At 35.8% G+C, this 17,436-nt stretch overlaps 1 protein-coding gene across 1 annotated transcript in view; it reads right to left on the minus strand.

Moving 5' to 3' along the window:
• The window catches only part of LOC131151846 (isoleucine--tRNA ligase, cytoplasmic), a 140,520-nt gene extending 127,882 nt beyond the window's left edge, over positions 1-12,638 (minus strand). Inside the window, exons 1-4 of the mRNA XM_058103297.1 lie at positions 11,918-12,638; positions 11,512-11,577; positions 10,894-11,037; positions 2,305-2,531 (exon numbers count right to left, since the gene is read on the minus strand). Of these exons, the coding sequence (XP_057959280.1) occupies positions 2,305-2,531; positions 10,894-11,037; positions 11,512-11,577; positions 11,918-12,451 (971 nt within the window). The 5' untranslated portion in view covers positions 12,452-12,638. The remainder of the gene's footprint in view (positions 1-2,304; positions 2,532-10,893; positions 11,038-11,511; positions 11,578-11,917) is intronic.
• Positions 12,639-17,436: the final 4,798 nt, after the last annotated feature.

A 17,436-nucleotide genomic window follows, 5' to 3' on the forward strand; every position in this document is an offset into this window, starting at 1 on the left:
TTTCAAGACCTAGGTAGATTTATAAGTTCATCGATATGTATGCCATCCCTAATTTAGCGAAGTCAACCCACGTATGGGTTGCATGGTTAACTTCCTTTGGTCTTCCATATTGGGTACTCAGTACATATATAGACAGACACACACTCATCGAAGGGGGGTGGAAAGGCAATAAAAAAGGAGTCAAAGAGCTAATTTCAATTTCATTTACATTTTCTCAAATTTATTGTCTTGATAAAAGTAATATTACATCAATGCCATAGCAGTCAGAGGCAAGAGGCGAGCCGACGCACAAAGGGTATTTGAGGCCGAGGCGCGAGGCGAAGGCACGTGCCTCACAAAGGTGAGGCGCACAACTATTAAAATGCTGTAAAATGCCTATTTGGGATAATTGACATATGAACATGTGAATATCTAGTAATATCAGAATTTAAAATGCCAAAACATTCAATATCAAAACTGGAATTTTAATGAAATTGCCAAGGCCAAAAGCATCAACAATTCAACAGGGTTTCCACTTCCATTATCCATTTAAGACTTAAGACTTGGTATCCTAATTGCCAAAACAATGTATCATATATTTCAAGCAATAACTCATTTTGTATTAGTAGCTAATAGCCTAATACAGGCAATAACCCATTTAAGATTTAAGACTTGTATAATGCATTTCCAAAAAAATTAAAAAACAGTAGCTAAATTCAGTAAAAAGAATATTATGCATTAGTTATAAACTTACATTAAACGACATATTTAATTACATATAATATTATAAGAAGCAGGCAGCAGAAAGAAGAAGAAGAAGAAGAAGAAGAACCGAAAAAGAAGAAGAAATAGAAGAAGTGAAAAAGAAGAAGACGAAGTGAAAAAGAACTGAATAAGAAGAAGAAGAAGAAGAGGAGGGAGAAGAAGAAGAACTGAAAAAGAAGAAGAAGAAGAAGCAGCAGGCAGCAGGCAGCAGAAGATGAAGAAGTAGAAGAAGAAGAAAAAAAAGAAGAAGACAACTTACGAATGTTCGAAGGCTCAAAGACAAGCTCGCTGCTGGTTCGAAATGTCGAAGACGAAGTGACAAACTCACACTGATGGCTCGAAAGGCACGCAAACAACCTCGCGAAGGCTCCTGCTGGTTCGAATGTGGAAGACGAAATCGCAAAGGGTCGTGCTGGTTCAAAATGTCAAAGACAAACCCACGCTGCTGGTTCAAAGGCTCCTGCTGGTTTGAAATGTGCAAGATGAACTCGCGAAGGGTCGTGGGGCTTCGAAGGGTCAAAGAGGGCTAGGGCTCCTGTTTGTTTGAGTCGAATGAGGGCTAGGGCTCTGGCCTCTGGCTATTTCTTCATTTAACAGGCTCACAATTTTCAAGGCGCGCCTGTCAGCGCCTAGCACCTTCTGCACCTCATCGTGCCTCACTGCACCTCTTGCAGGTCACCGCGCCTCGCATGGGATGAGGCACTGGCCTCCTCGCGCTTTTAACAACTATGATCAATGCTGCTTGCAAACCCATTTGACTGCCCAGCCATGCAAAAGAGGATTGCTAAAAAGTGTTTAAAGAGATTCACGACATGAAAATCTAATTATCTCTCCAAAGGTTGCTAGCTAACACAATTAAGCATTCAATGCGTTCCCTCTTCTTCTAACATTTCCAAAAGGAACTTACTATTTGCTCAAAGGCAAAGGAAAACCACTTATGGCTGACCAGTTGGAAAACGTGCATACTTTTTTAGAAAGGAGGGATCTAGAGATTAGGCCCACTGTGAGTCTTAATAGTAACAAAAGCCCTTAGCTAAGCACAGGTAAATTAGCATTTCTAACAAGACTCTTCAAGCATCCTCTTCATGTAGGTAAGGCCTTTGGAAGTGTTATGTGTCGACCTTAGGCTTCCTTCAGCGTATGATGGAGCGCAAGGGCATGGAGAAAGAATTCCTCTTTTTGAGTTTGAGATCATGTTTGGTGTGATAAGAAGCTTTAATAACCACGAAACAAGGTTGCACCTTGCAGCCACATAGGTCCTTGACCTCTTTGTTATTTTTTGGGGGGAGGGGGGTGGTGTTGTGGGGCACCAACAAAATTCCTCACTGATAGCAAAAAATGAAGCAACTTAAAGTTTGACATAAGGACCGAAAAAAGGAACAATCATAAAGCTTCATTCTCCACAAACTAGTTGAATAATGTTTAATATAGCACCACACTCTATTAGAAAAGAAAATGCAGGAGGAGCAAATACCATCCGAATATGATAAGCAAATCTGGAGTTGTACAGCTTAGTAATATAATAAATCTCATTAAAAATAGAGTAATAGAAATGCTTACTTCATTCCAATCAGTGAGGCCCCAGTAACTCTCTCTAACAACTCGAACTCCGCTACATGCTTATTTTTGCCACCGGAGGATCCCTTCATCTTAACATTTGAATTTCCAGAATCACTGGCAGATCCATTAGGTACATCTTTGGGTCCACCTTTTGGTTTTTCACTGGGAAGCTCAGACAACCGAGATTCAGCAACTACATAAACTTTTCCAGAGTTTTTGTTGCGAACCTGCACTTTTTTGGTCCACATGGGAATTAGATCCTTCAGTGACATACAACTTAACAGAACACTTATTATATAAATCAAAATAGATGTTAATCAGAGATAACACAGACCTACATATATACTCACTGTATTAATCAAGAATACACATTAATCAGAAATCCAACTAAAAGGATATATATAAAAATCAATTTAAGGTTGCAACTACACACAGATAAACGATACTGATCAAAATAGACATTAATCAAAGATTCAAGAACAAAGCATGTCTAGAAATCAATCGGTAATGGAAATTTTACACAATCACACAGTGTGCATGCATAAAATCATAACTGCATTGAAATACTAATTCAATTCTATGTTTCAGCAATTATTACAGCAGCTAGTGTATGTGTTTTGTCTGTCTGCACACATCCCTGTGTGTGTATGTGTGTCATCATAAATGCACTGAAGTACAATAATTGACATTCCATGTTTCAGCAATTAGTACAATTTACAAGAGCTAGAGGGAACATACTTCATGGCTTGGTAATAAAACAGGACTTAGCAATATGTACCTCACATACTCCTTCAGGGAAAAGGCATAAGACTTCGATGACACAAGGTTCAATTGGTAAGTTTCATGAAAAAATTCAAACCCGATAACACTACAATCCAAATCAAAAGGAGTAAGGCTCCATTTCATAATGTTGTGGCTGTGAAAAGCACAGCAACAGAAATCACTTCAGAGAAGTTGCTGTGGCTTTTCCCTTGAAAATTTGATTTGATAAATGTTTTCTAAAAGGTGCAGTTATTAGCACTATGTCCTTTATTAAATGTTTGGTAAATACTGCTTTAAACGGCTGTGCACATCAAAAAAGACAAAATTAGACCTCATGTTAATTTTATTTTTTTTTGTTTTGATAAAAAAAAATGATATATTAAGAGAAGAAAAGAATATAAAGGATACCAAATCTTCAAAAAAAAAAAAAAAAAAAACAGAACAAAAGTAAAAAAACAAAATGAAACTAAAAAGAAAAATTAAATTAAAAAAACTAATTAAAAAACAAAAATTAACCACGAAAAAAATATCTTTAAGCCCTTCCCATCATAATTCACTGAAAACTTCAAATTTCCTAATTCTTTTCGACCCTTCTTCACATTAGATTTACCACCATGGCACCATCAAGCCTAACTTCATTTCCTCCATGACCAGATAATTGAATGCCCAATTATCTAACAAAATCTTAGCTTGAAGGACCTTCTCAGAAATCTCTTGAATTGGGTAGGCAGCACACCATCACCTACCTTTTGCTTTTAACTGTACCAACATCTGCAACAATACCAATCCCCTCCAATCTTTCCATTGAGCGGAAACAGATAAATTGTATCCCTAAGATGATGATTAGAACAGTCAGAAATACAGCCCTTCTGGTAACGAGTTTTGTCCAAAAGTAAAACCTTATCAAATTCAAAATCACTACTACACTCATTATCATCATCCGAGACATCCCCCCACCTCTTTTTTATCCATGCAAATGCTAGCCATCTAACCAATTGGCTCCTCCACTATGCTTAAAACTAGGGCCATGCACAATTCAGTGTAAACCAAAAAAACTGATAGAACCAAACCTGTTCAGTTTATATGGAACACTACAACAATGCAAAGATTTCAGTGATCAAAGAAGTGCACACAGAAAATAATAAGAATTGCAACTTATCAATATTTTCTTATACAGAGATTGAAATAGAAGTATGCTGCATCAATTTGTCAAGCAGAATCAGTTCTATTTGACCTTTTTTCTTTTAATTTTTTTTTCCTCTTTTTTGAAGTTAGAACTTCATATATGGGCAGTGTCCCAGCATCCTAATGGTTTAAGTTTGTTTACAGTGAGTATATATTGAATAAGCAATAAGTATTTTTATATGCCATTGTATACTTTGCATAACTTTTGTTAATCGTTCATCAAAATGAGTCCAGGTAGATGTTATATTCTCCCTTTGGTTAATTGATTTTAGAGCAAATAGAATAAGTTGTGGACATGTGGGTTCTTTATTTGGTTTGATATGGTGTTGAATCAGAAAAATCTTCAGGACTACTGTCTGGAGTTACAAAGGGAAAAAGCTTTTTACCCTGTTATGGATAATTTGTTGTGACTTGTGTCGGTTTTATTAATATTTTTTAAAGATTTTATGGATTTCGGGAGACAGCAAACATATGCTCGCTTTTGTGGGAGAGTTGTGGTTCTTTCAATTCTTTAAATGCTCACTTTTGTGGGAGACTTGTGGTTCTTTCAATTCTTCCTGTGCTACTTTATCCCTGTGGATCACAAGTGTAAAAAACTGTCTCATTCCTTTAAATACAAAAATGCACATATTTTTTCACTGCCATGTCTGTGACACAATAACCTACCATTAAACTTATAGAATTGAAGTAATGTTTGTGAATTAAAGAATTTGACGCTTCAAAGCAAAAATTTATTTAACAGATTCTAGTTCCTTGCAATGCAGCTGGGAATGAGAATGTGCTAATATGTTCAGGCCCATTATTTGAAAGCAGTTTTTGGTTTCCCTAAAATCGGTTCTTAGAAATTTAGATGATTGATGGTCGGAATAGGTTCAAGTGTTTTTCAGGTATTTATTTATGGAGTTTCCACCCATTTTTTGATTTATGGAATCTAAACACATGCTTTATTAACAAAGATCCTCACTTAACTAATCATGCTTTGATGACATGTGATAGCCATGTATCATGCTATTGGGGTAACATTTCCTATGTTAGAATCATAGGATAAATAAATAATGCAATGCTCCATTTCATTATTTTTTTAATGAAATTTTAATTTTTCATTATGTAACTTTTTTGCTGTTTTTATTTGTGTGTTTTTTATTGTAGATTTGCTGGAGCAATTTCATTTGGAGCTATAGATCTCATCCTATTAAAATATGCAGACAACCCCAACATTTGTTAAGCCTTGCTGCTGCTTAATCTGTTTCAAAACCCTTTGCTACCCCAAGATTCCTATCGGTAAGCCACACGCTTCTGGGCTAAATTTAAAAATGGTAATTTGCAGTTTAAACTTTTTTCTTTTTTTAGTTTGATGGGCTGAATTTAAAAGTGCGAATTTTGAACTTTAATACACTTTTAATCCAAAAAATTATGAAAAGAAAGACAATTTTTTATTTCAAGTTTGTATTATGTGCTTCTTAGTCATTTATATGTTTTTATTGAAATTCGTAAAATAAAAAATATATATGTTGAGAATTTATAGTCATTTACATTTGTTGAAACTTTATAGTTAGTATGGAAATTTCACATGCGCTCAAATTGTGTTTATAAAGCATCAGAGGAAAACAATGGGCTAACTCCACTTGGAATGCACTTAATGTCCTAATCTTTTCACACACAATCAGACCCAAGCTCGGGTAAAGGAGGAGGGTTGCATTAGGTAGCTGACAGTAAGCATAAAATTTGTCAAATCACTATGATATGAATCCTTACAGAATATTTGTTGAGGGCGCCCCCTACAAGCGACACGTTGCACTTATACTACTCGGGTATAGCAAAAAGTGGGCGAGGGTGGGCTAGTTCGTCGCTCCGAAGCGACGCGCCATGTCAACACCCGGGTACGGTGTCAAATCTACAAGGGTTCCTACATCATTATGGATGTGGGAAGGTAAAGAAGTTAGTTCAGGAGACTAGGATTAGACTAGCAACTTGGAGTATAGGGACACTTACTGGCAAAAGTATGAAAATTGTGGACACATGATTAGAAGAAAAATTAATATAATTTGCCTTCAAGAAACTAAGTGAGTGGGGGAGAAAGCTAGAGAAATTGATAAATCGGGATTTAAAATGTTGACCTTATAGGTCCCACCCGGTTTTGATAATGACAAATACTCAGGTATTTGATGATTGTCAAGTATTTGTGCAGGCTTAGATGTTTCATAGTTTGCATAAATTTAGGGGGAGTTCTTAAGTAAAATTTACAAGTCATAGCAACTAATATTATTGTTGATATGTCTTGTTGCCTTGGACTTTATAAATATTGACTATTGTTTGTGATGCACGATTCTTTTATCCACTTCAGGATTATATTGGACTTTATGTTTTATTGTATGATCATACTGGAACTGTTTGAGTAGTTGTAGATAAACTGCTAGGATTTATAAACTCAAACAGGTTATTATTTATACAAGATCTGTTTTGGAAAGTCCAATTTTCCAACAGCACTATACCGAAATTTTTCAAAATCTTTCCAAAACTTGTAATGTATAAATATGGTATGTACCCTTTGCCTAGAGTTCTAAACTTTTATGGCCCTTTTTACTGTTGCCAAAAGGGGGAGATGTAGGGGCAAAAATTGGGTTAATTTATTAGATTGAATTGAATTGAGGATTGAATTGCATTGAACTATTTGTTTAGACTCTTACATGATGCACATTGTTAGGGGGAGCCTTTTAAGGCTATACCCTTTTTTTTTGCATGATGTATTTGTCATCATCAAAAAGGGGGAGAATGTTGACCTTATAGGTCACACCCGGTTTTGATAATGACAAATACTCGGGTATTTGATGATTGTCAAGTGTTTGTGCAGGCTTAACTAAATATCCCAAGGAATGACACTTGAAGCAACTAGAAGACCCTCAAGGCTTTAACTTGTAATTGTAAAATCAATGATTGTAATATGGGTCTTTAATAGTAACCTAGGATGTGGTTTGTATTCATCTTACCCGCACATCATGCATATATAGGATATATGGTAAGCTCAATAAGACCATAACATGACTCTAGGTACCAACACTCACACACATCATATAATATATAGGAGTGTTGGGTTTATGCCTTAAATTGAACAAATATCACAAATTTGAGAGAGGTCAAGCGACCAAACCCCTGGAGTTCAAAACTCCTCGGGCGCCCGAACTGTTGTTAAGTTAACAGTTGACCTGGGCTCTCGAGCGACCAACCGATAATGTACATACCTTCCTCGTGCGCCCAAACCCTTCGAAAGGGACAGCCCACCAACTCGGACGACCGATCGTTTTAGTTCAAAAAGAACCTCGGGCGATATTTGGCCAAAATACTCTCAAAATCTTCACTTCCTTGATATATTCTGAGATTGTGAGAACATTTTTAGAGTGCTTGTAATTGCTAAGATTGCTAGAAACTTCCATTTGAGTGATTGATTGCAATATTTTTATTGGGGTGTTTCAGCTATGGTTTATCCCACAGATTTTCATATTATAAATCTTGTGTGGGGATAAACTAAGTAAGCGCTTAGGATATTTGCATCTTTGTTGCAAGTATCCAATAGCTTAGTTTTTGTTGTGCAAGGATTTTTCAAACAAGCAAATATTTTCAAACTAGTATTATGCATATTTCATTGAGGAAAACTCTTTTGAACTAGTTTGATTATCTTATTCATATCGTTGGAATATTGATTTGCCATTGAAGTACTTTGCTTAGAATCCAAGATATTGCTTGTCTTGAACACTCTTGAGCATCTTATTGTTAATACCATATTGAGTATTGATAGCACAATAATTTGCATCACTGAGCTTACACTATATCCATATCATTGATGTGTATGTGAATGTGCGTATCTGAGTACATATCTGCTTTACGTGAAAGCATAATCATTATACCATCTGATTGAGAGAATACTGTTGTATTTCCAGGCGTGGTCTGAGGGGGCGGTAATACAGCACAGTAAGGATTGGTTGTAAAGGTTGAGGTCAACCCTGTGCTAATTGACCTAATTTGTTTAGGTGGCGCTCCACCCGTTTAAGCGAGCAATTATAATGGTAATCATTGTGCTTGTTAGTCAAGGCGGGGACGTAGACAATTAGCTGAACCTCGATAACATTTCTGCGTGTCACTCTTCCCTTACTCCTTTCTGGTGCTTGTGTTATTACTTAGACTGCTTAATTTAATTACTAGCACATATTACAACTGATTTACATTACTTGCACTAGATTGACCATAGGATTGTGAATATACTGCTATAGGAGATTTACCTAAGGCTTAAATTTTAAAAGTACCAATTCACCCCCCTCTTGGGATCACGGTAAAGCTATCAAGAGTCATACAATAAAACTATGGGAAAGGGTAGTTGAACAAAGACTAAGGCCAGAAACGAAGGTCTCAAAAAATCAATTTGGTTTTATGCCTGGGAGATCTATTATAGAAGCTATATATCTTTTAAGAATACTAATGGAAAAGTTTAGGTAAAAGAAGAGGGACTTGCATATGGTATTTATTGACTTAGATAAAGCATATGATAGGGTACCTGGGGAAACTCAATGGCGGGTTTTAAAAGAAAAAAAAAAAGGTGAATGTAGTAGGCATACTGATGTCATTAAGGATATGTACGATGGAGTAATGACTAGCGTAAGGACTATAAATGGAGAGACTATAGAATTTCCAATCACCATAGGTGTACATCAAGGATCTGCTTTGAACCCTTACCTTTTGCTTTAGTGATGGATCAACTGACTAAGAATATCCAAAATGAGGTTTCATGGTATATGTTGTTTGCAGATTTGATATTGTATTGATTGATGAAACCAGGGGCAGAATAGAAGCTAAGTTAAAATTATGGAGAGAAGCTTTGGAATCTAGAGGCTTTAGAAAAAGTAGAAATAAGACAAAATATATGAAATAAAATTTCAGTAATAGTAGGAGGAATATTGACGAAATAAGACAAAATCTGGCTTCTGCTCAGAAGGTTGGTGAAGTCAATCCACCTCAAGAGTTTTTGAAGACTGAGTTTGGGATTCATTCAAAATGAGGACTTGTTAATCAGCCAAAATATTTTTGGTTTCAAGGATAGAATTTTGGGCCTGCCCATTAAGGTGACCTAGCTGAGTACCCAGAAGACTGTCCTCTTTGTTAAACAGGCCCAAGTTATAAACTTCATTTTGACTATGGGGTTGCTTTATAGACTGATCCATCAGCGATTTTAAGAGATCCTCATTGCTTTCTAAAGTATGGCTTAGGTCTAAATAATCATCGAAGACCCAGGCCCAACCTACACAACCTTCGACATCCCTTCTTCCACAAAGGAAACCCTAGTCGCCTCTAGAATCAACTCCCCAACAGGACCACTTGCTCTCTTCAACTTCAACAGACCATTAATCAGTTCAAGGAACAAAGGCTGAGACACTTCCTTCTGCATCTTCCAACAACATTCACAAACTTGCTCTGCATATGCTGAAACTCCAACCTTCGATGCAATCTTCGGATGATCTTCAGCAGCTTCATTTCTTCCTGAAACCAATTGACTGCAAAAGCAATTCTCAACACTCTTCTTGCTACCTTCACCATCAGCGCCAAAAAGCAAGGATCTTATCATAGCACTAAATTCTTCTGCAAGCAGAAGCCACCAATCAAATTTGGAGTTTGGACTCCCAGGAATGAAGATAGAAAACCTCTTACCTGTCCAGACATGCTTTAATTCCAAAAATTTTCCTGCCCTATTGACGAATTGCCATCCAATAGGTCACATAACCTGCCCAAAAGCTTTGAAAACCCTTACCCAACCTTCCAATAAGCAACGAAAAGCCATGCAAGAACCAGTTTGCCACAACTAATGATAGTATCAGCCACTAACTATGCAACTGATTTTTCTCAAGAGCAAAAAACGTGGGAACCTCCCCTACTTTATCCAATCTCATATTGAAAGATTTCCTTTACTTGACATCAAAAACTAATGCCACCATAATAAACAATGAGAGTGAATAAGAAGTATGGAAGACTTCAGGAGAGAGAGAGAGAGAGAGAGATCATAGCTTAATATGAGGTCATTGTTTGCCTTTTAAAAGATTAGGATATATTTAGCAAGTAAATAAAGTTCATTAATTTTTTAGGCAACTTATGCACAAGCAGAAACAGAAGCAACCTGCTTCTCCAATTCTTCTTTGGGGCAGCAGTTGCTACTTTAAAAACACGTCCCATTTAGTTAAACAAATAACACGAAGAAATCAAGTAACACATTCGATTCCATGTTGTTTGATTCCATTCCGCCTCATTCCATTCCATTCCATTGCCACATACCAAATGTATGGTCAAGGTGCTCTTTTGCTTTCAAATGCAGTTGTGCGAATGGTAAAAGCATTATTACCTAGCGAAGCCTAAAAGTATAATAACAATAATAAATATAAAACCAAGAAAAGTTTCTACATTCCATTCCATTTGCAATTAATAGTATTGATAAGATATAATCATTGCTTGTGCATGAACAATTTAGATTCAATCTAGTAATGAATATGTCAATTTCTGGCTGGCAAAATAGGCAACTTACAGAAAATTATTAATATGATTAATATACTATTATTTAATGTAACAATATCAATATGTCACATCAAAGAAATGATCAATGCATACCTTCACATAGACAAAATTTGCATTGACACAAAGGGCAAGATTACTAGGAAGTGTCCATGGTGTTGTGGTCCACGCAACAAAAGATGCTTTACTCGAATCACCAACAATTGGGAAAGCCGCCATCATTTCAGGATCAGAAACATCCTGTATTTCTCCAAAAATATGACACGATCAATTCTATTACTGGATGGTATACTTTAACAAGAACAGTACCATTCACCAGTTCAACTGGCCACCAGCCAATTAGCCCCCATAAAACCAATAATGCAATATGAAGCACATAATATGAATAAACAGTTAAAGCCCTCAAATAAAAATACATACATTTTAAATTTGTAAGCAATAGAGTAAAGAGCTTAGAAAAGGTATAACCAAAAGCAGTGTGTTCCTGGAATTGTACAAGACAGTTGTTTTCAACGACCAACAGTAGAGCAGGACAAAACAGGCTGCCCAATGCATGAAAGTATAACAAAATAGAGGACAAGTTTTTGTCCCTCAAAAAATATTATAATAATAATAATTATTATTATTATTATTATTATTATTAATGAAGACCCTAGAAAAGAGCAGTATTAATAGCATAAAAATGAATCATCCACAAAAGTTTTGGATCAAAACCTTATAGTTTGAATTGGCTTCAAAATTTGATAGTGCCGTCTTCAAACCAGTGCTGTAAGGCATAACCTGCAAAAACAGCATCATCAACACACATACAGTATAACCCATTTCAACTTCCTAGTCCATCACAAATCACACACTCTAATCAGACAGCATTAAGTAAAAAATAAATAAATAAATAAATAACTAAAAGATGAAATTTCAATAATAATAAAGAATACATTGTAACATTAAAACCAACTGGCACCTGTCACTATAAAAGGCAAACAAACAATATCCATTCAGCAATGCACCCGCTGATGAAAAAATAGACTAAAATTTTATTTTACTCTTTTTTTCTTGTTCCGCTTCTCTGCTTCCAATAGAAGGTCAAAAATATATTCTCATATCTGTGTAGCCATTTTACCTTAAAACTTCTATACACAAGGCCCTTCTCATACAGCTGCGAGAAAACCCACCAAACACTCTCCATGAACTTCAAGTCCATGGTCTTATAATCATTCCTGAAGTCAATCCATCGCCCTGTGCGCGTAATAACTTTCTCCCATTCCTCCACAAATCGCGTCACAATACTCCTACACGCCTCATTGTAATTATCAATACCCATAGCCAGAACCTGGTCTCTGGTCTTGATATCGAACTTCTTATCAATCTCGTGCTCGACGGGAACGCCGTGGCAGTCCCAGCCGAAGCGGCGTGTGACGTGGTGCCCCCTCATGGTCTGATACCTTGTGACGATGTCCTTGATGGTGCCTGCCAGGATGTGCCCGTAATGGGGAAGCCCGGTGGCGAAGGGCGGCCCGTCATAGAAAATGTACTCGGGTAGGTGCTTCGTCCGCTCCAGCTGGGTCTCGAAGGCCTTCGTTTCGGACCAGAAGGCCAGAATTTTCTCTTCCTGCTTTGGAAATGAGAAATCTTTGCCTTCACAGACGTCGTCCATGGCAGAGAGAGAAACCTGGAACGGGAAGCAATGAAACTCAGGGAGAAAGAGATTTTCAGGAAAGCTAAACCAGGGTTTTTCCGTGGGTGGAGTGAAGGACGGAGGAGGGCTAGGGTTTTGGACCAAGTAATTAAAGCGAGGCCGAGAGGGCGAGGGGTGGGGGGGGGGGGGGTGGAGGATTTTCCCAGAAATAATATTAAAATATTTAAAATTATTTAAAAATCATCCTTTCTCAATTTTTATTCTTCTTTTTGAACGTGTTATGAAAAATATAAATATCACCTCCTCTTTCACTCCTTCCTTTTTTACCCCAATAAATGTTTAAATATCCTAATTATCCTATATAAGGGCACCCTCAAATTCTCATTAAGAACACACACATTTGTATGCTTGAAATAAGTAGGCATATAGAAATAATATGAGAGATAAAGAGAAAAGAGATATCTTGTACAATACCGATTTCGAATATTTTGTATAAGACCAGTTCCAAATTATCTTATAATTTCACTTGAGATAGTGAAATTTTTTATCTCATTCGCCGTAGAGTATGTATATCCGAACCACATAAAATTTCTGTCTCATTTCTAGTTATTTTTCTTTTTATTTTCCTACATCTTTTATAACACGTTATCAGCACGAGACTCTATATATCTAAGATATTTATTTAAATCATATTTAAGTTATTTCTTGTAACTTTTACTCCATAAGAGTATAATATTCTTCATAAGAGAATATGTCTTTTAAAGTTTAAAAAATATCAATCTCCACAAAAGATGGAAAGATAGTCATCCTAAGTAGGCTATATATTTAAATCTCTCGTCTATATATTTAATCTCTCGAAAAGATAGACCTTCTAAAGAGGTTATGTATCTTATCTCCATAAAAGATGTTCAATTTACCTCCTGAAGAGGGTATATTTTTAACATCTCGAAAAGATGTTAAATTCGACTTCCTGAAAAGGTGAAACGTTTATCCTCCAGATGAGATAGTATATTTAACCTCCGGAAGAAGTGGTAAATTATTACCCAATTTAATATTGTAAATTGATTTCATACTCCTAATGAGTACAAATTGAGAAAAATAATATAATGTTCCTGAAGAAACAGATTTAAGTACTCAAAAAGGGTGGAAATAATATTATATTATTATTTCAATTTTATTTTAGTTTTTACATTTTGTTTTTTAAATTGTCTTATTATTTTTAATTTATCTAGATGTCGAACCTAAACAAAGTGGAATTTGTTCCCCTTCACATCAAAGGCAACAATTATTTATCATGAATTATTGATATTGATATTGATATCCATATGAATGCAATGAACTTGAGAAACACTATTTTAAAAGGAAATACCGCATCCCTGCAGGATCGCGCAAAAGTTATTATCTTCCTCCGTCATCATTTAGATGAAGAGTTAATGACTAAATACCACACTGTTAAAGACCCACTTAACCTATGGAAAATTTAAAGGATAGATTTGATAAAAAAAAAACTGTGATTTTACCAAAAGTTCGATATGAATGGTTGTACCTGAGGTTGCAAGACTTTAAAACAGTCGGCGAATATAACTTAACTCTGCATAAGATTAGCTCGAAACTAAAATTATGAGGTGATAATATTACTGATAAAGACGTGCTAGAAAAAAATTTTACTACTTTTCATCTCACTAATATACTCCTACAGCAGCAATATAGGAAGATGAAATTTACTAAATTTTCAAAACTTATAGCATGTCTTCTTGTTGCTGAGCAAAATAATGAGCTTTTGATGAAAAATCACCAAGCTTGTCCAATTGGTTCGATCCCATTCCCTATAATGAATATTAATACATCTTGTGGTCGAGGATGAGGCCACAAGCATTGTCACGCCCCAAAAATTCTGCTATGTATATAATAATTCTACTCTGATACCATAAAACATAATCAAAGTCAACCTGGACCCAAAGGAGTACCGGGGATAAACCTGTCCATACATACATACCAACTATGCAGCAGAAACCATGATATACTTAACCTTATATACATAACCAGAGTTTTACTGCAGCCAAAATACACATATACATCCTAAAAAGAACCATAAATATCCTAAGGTCATACCCCAAAAATCCATCATGATCTCAATTCAACTACTTACCCTTCAACCACAGTAGCACAATCAGCCTCCTCTATCTCAGAGTTCGCTCCGTTCATCTATCTGGATTTCCTGAAAAGTTTGTATTTTTGGGGTGAGACACCTCCCAGTAAAATGAAATATATTATTACCAGTGTGTGGCAAACGAGTTTTACATACATAACATAACTATTAATTAAATTGTAGCTGAGATAATAATTGAATATAAATACAAATCTTGATTTACACCTTTGCCATTTAAAATACAAACTTTCTATTCAATCATTCTTTTAACTATAACACGTAGTTCCTGTTTTTACAAATCCACATAGATATATATAACTGTGACAACTTCCCTCGATGGATAACTGTATTCATAAATTAACCCCACATACTCGAGTTGTGCAGCCCATAGGCTGAACTTAACCATGGCTGGCCTACGAGGCTAAGTCAAATTGTAAACCTTTATAGTATGATTGGCTTGCTCAACCTGGTCCTGACTGCCAAAGAGCTATTCGTCTCTCATATGAGGCTCAATCGACTGTCATTCCACACTCTATCTGAGATGTGTGGTTGCACTATTTATACTGTATTAGTTACAATACCGTGCTCTGTAATCTATTCTGGTCCATCAGGGATCTGATACTATGTAATACTATGTTTGTATATTACTGTTTTACCTTGGTTTTGTATAAACTGAAACAACCATGATTCTGTATAATCTGAAATATCATGATTCTATAGTATCTGTAATACCATGATTCTGTAATATCTGTATTTCATGGTTTTGTAATATCTGAATTATCATGGTTTTGTAAAAATTGTATAATCATGTATCTATAAAAACTATACAATCATGGTACTATAAAAGCTAAGTAAAACTTTATACTAAACTGATATTTCTCATGCCACGCAATTAAATTAACTCATATACTATAATCTGTATTTTTCTGTTATAGAAGATATATATATATATATATATAGAATTTTTCCTGAAATCCAGATCTCTAAATTTTTCTGCAAATACATAAGTTCATACCCACAATGTCATACTTCTAAATTATCCAAAAATCATATTCTAAAAGCACATAACTATATATACATATATAAATATGTATGTGTGTATATATATATATATATATATATATATATATATTACGGATAATTTCTAAAATAATTGGCATAGCATATTTTCCTTACTTAATTTTCTTGAGGAACGCACGCAGGGATTCTAAGCTCGTGCTTGCAACATTCGTACCTAACCTCGTATTCCACAAACCCCAATTCAATCAACTCAACCCTAGAACAATAATCTCATACACATTTCCAAGGCCCAAATACTCCAAATAATCAATTAAATCCTAAAATATCTTACTTACCCTGGTTTTGGAGTGGTGCCCAGGAACCCTAAACTACAAAACCACTCTGGTTAACTTGCAGAGAATCGTCCCTAGAACCTCGTGGTGGTTCGTAATCGTCGAATCGAGCAGAAATGAAGCCAAAATCGAAGAGAGAAGAGGTTAGAGTCTAGAGAGAGAGAGAGTGTGAAGGAGAGAATGAATTTCTCGCTGAAATTTGATTTTAGCCTATTTATAGACTGTTGGCCACGTTTACTCATTGATGAGAACATAAGATTCGTCGGCGAGTCAAAGAAGGACATTTGTCGACGAAAACAATGGGTTCGTCGATGAACCCTTAATAGTCTGAAATTCCCTTACTCTTGAGATCTCCTCGTCAATGAGTCCCTACTGATGCCCCTTGCAGATTTTCTTCTCTTTCCTTCTTTTCTTTTCTTTCTTTTTCCTTTTTCCTTGCTTTCTCATAATTAAATTTTCCAGGTTTATACATTCTCCCCTCCTTACAAAATTTTGTTCTTGAAATTTGCTATTTATCTTTTGTATCAATCTCTGAGGAAAATCCACTGTAATTTTATTAATTACCCTCACTTATGGCGGAGGAATACCGTGGTTACAAGGGAGGGTTCTGAGAGATTACAATCTTTTAAAGCAAATTCTCCCAAAACCATTCATAACCTAAAACCAAAAATACTATCTATCCTACCCTACACTATACAAGTCAAACTACATACACTGTCATTTACTTTTTCTTTTACTAGCTCAGCCCTAAGCTCCACTGAATAGATGTGGATATCTCTGCCACATCTCTTCCTTTAATTCTCACGAAACTTCCTCAAGTGCATGATTGCACCATAGTACTTTTACCAGTGGAATCCTCTTAGTACGCAGTACTTGTTCTTTCCGATCCAAAATCTACACTGGCTTTTCTTTGTAAGACAAAGTATCACTAAGCTCCAGTGCCTCAAAACTAATCACATGGGAGGGATCTAGGACGTATTTCCTCAACATGGAAGCGTGAAATATGTCGTGGATTTTGGATAGAACTAGTGGTGAGGCTAACTTGTAGGCAATTTTCAAAAATTCATGATCTCCTATGCCAAAATCCAATTCTCGCCAGCGAGTATCTGCATAACTCTTCTGGCGACTCTGAGCTATTTAGATTCTATCTCTAATGAGTCTGAATTTCTTTAAATTTTGCTAAACCATCTCTAGCCCCAAAACCTTCCTCTTACTAGTTTCATCCCAATATAACGGAGATCGACACCTCTGACCATACAACGCTTCATATGGCACCCTTCCAATACTAGCCTAGTAGTTGTTATTATAAGCAAATTCGACTAGTGGCATGTACTAAATCCATCTACCACCAAAGTTTAGTACACAGGCTCGCAACATATCTTCTAGTATCTTAATCATCCTCTCTATTTGTCCATCGGTCTAAAGATGAAAGGTTGTACTGAACGTCAATTGTGTACCCATAGCTCTTTACAAACTTTCCCAAAACTGTGATGTGAACCATA

This window comes from Malania oleifera, chromosome 3 (genome assembly GCF_029873635.1).
Source record: "Malania oleifera isolate guangnan ecotype guangnan chromosome 3, ASM2987363v1, whole genome shotgun sequence".
In the NCBI taxonomy this organism is placed as follows: Eukaryota; Viridiplantae; Streptophyta; class Magnoliopsida; order Santalales; family Ximeniaceae; genus Malania; species Malania oleifera.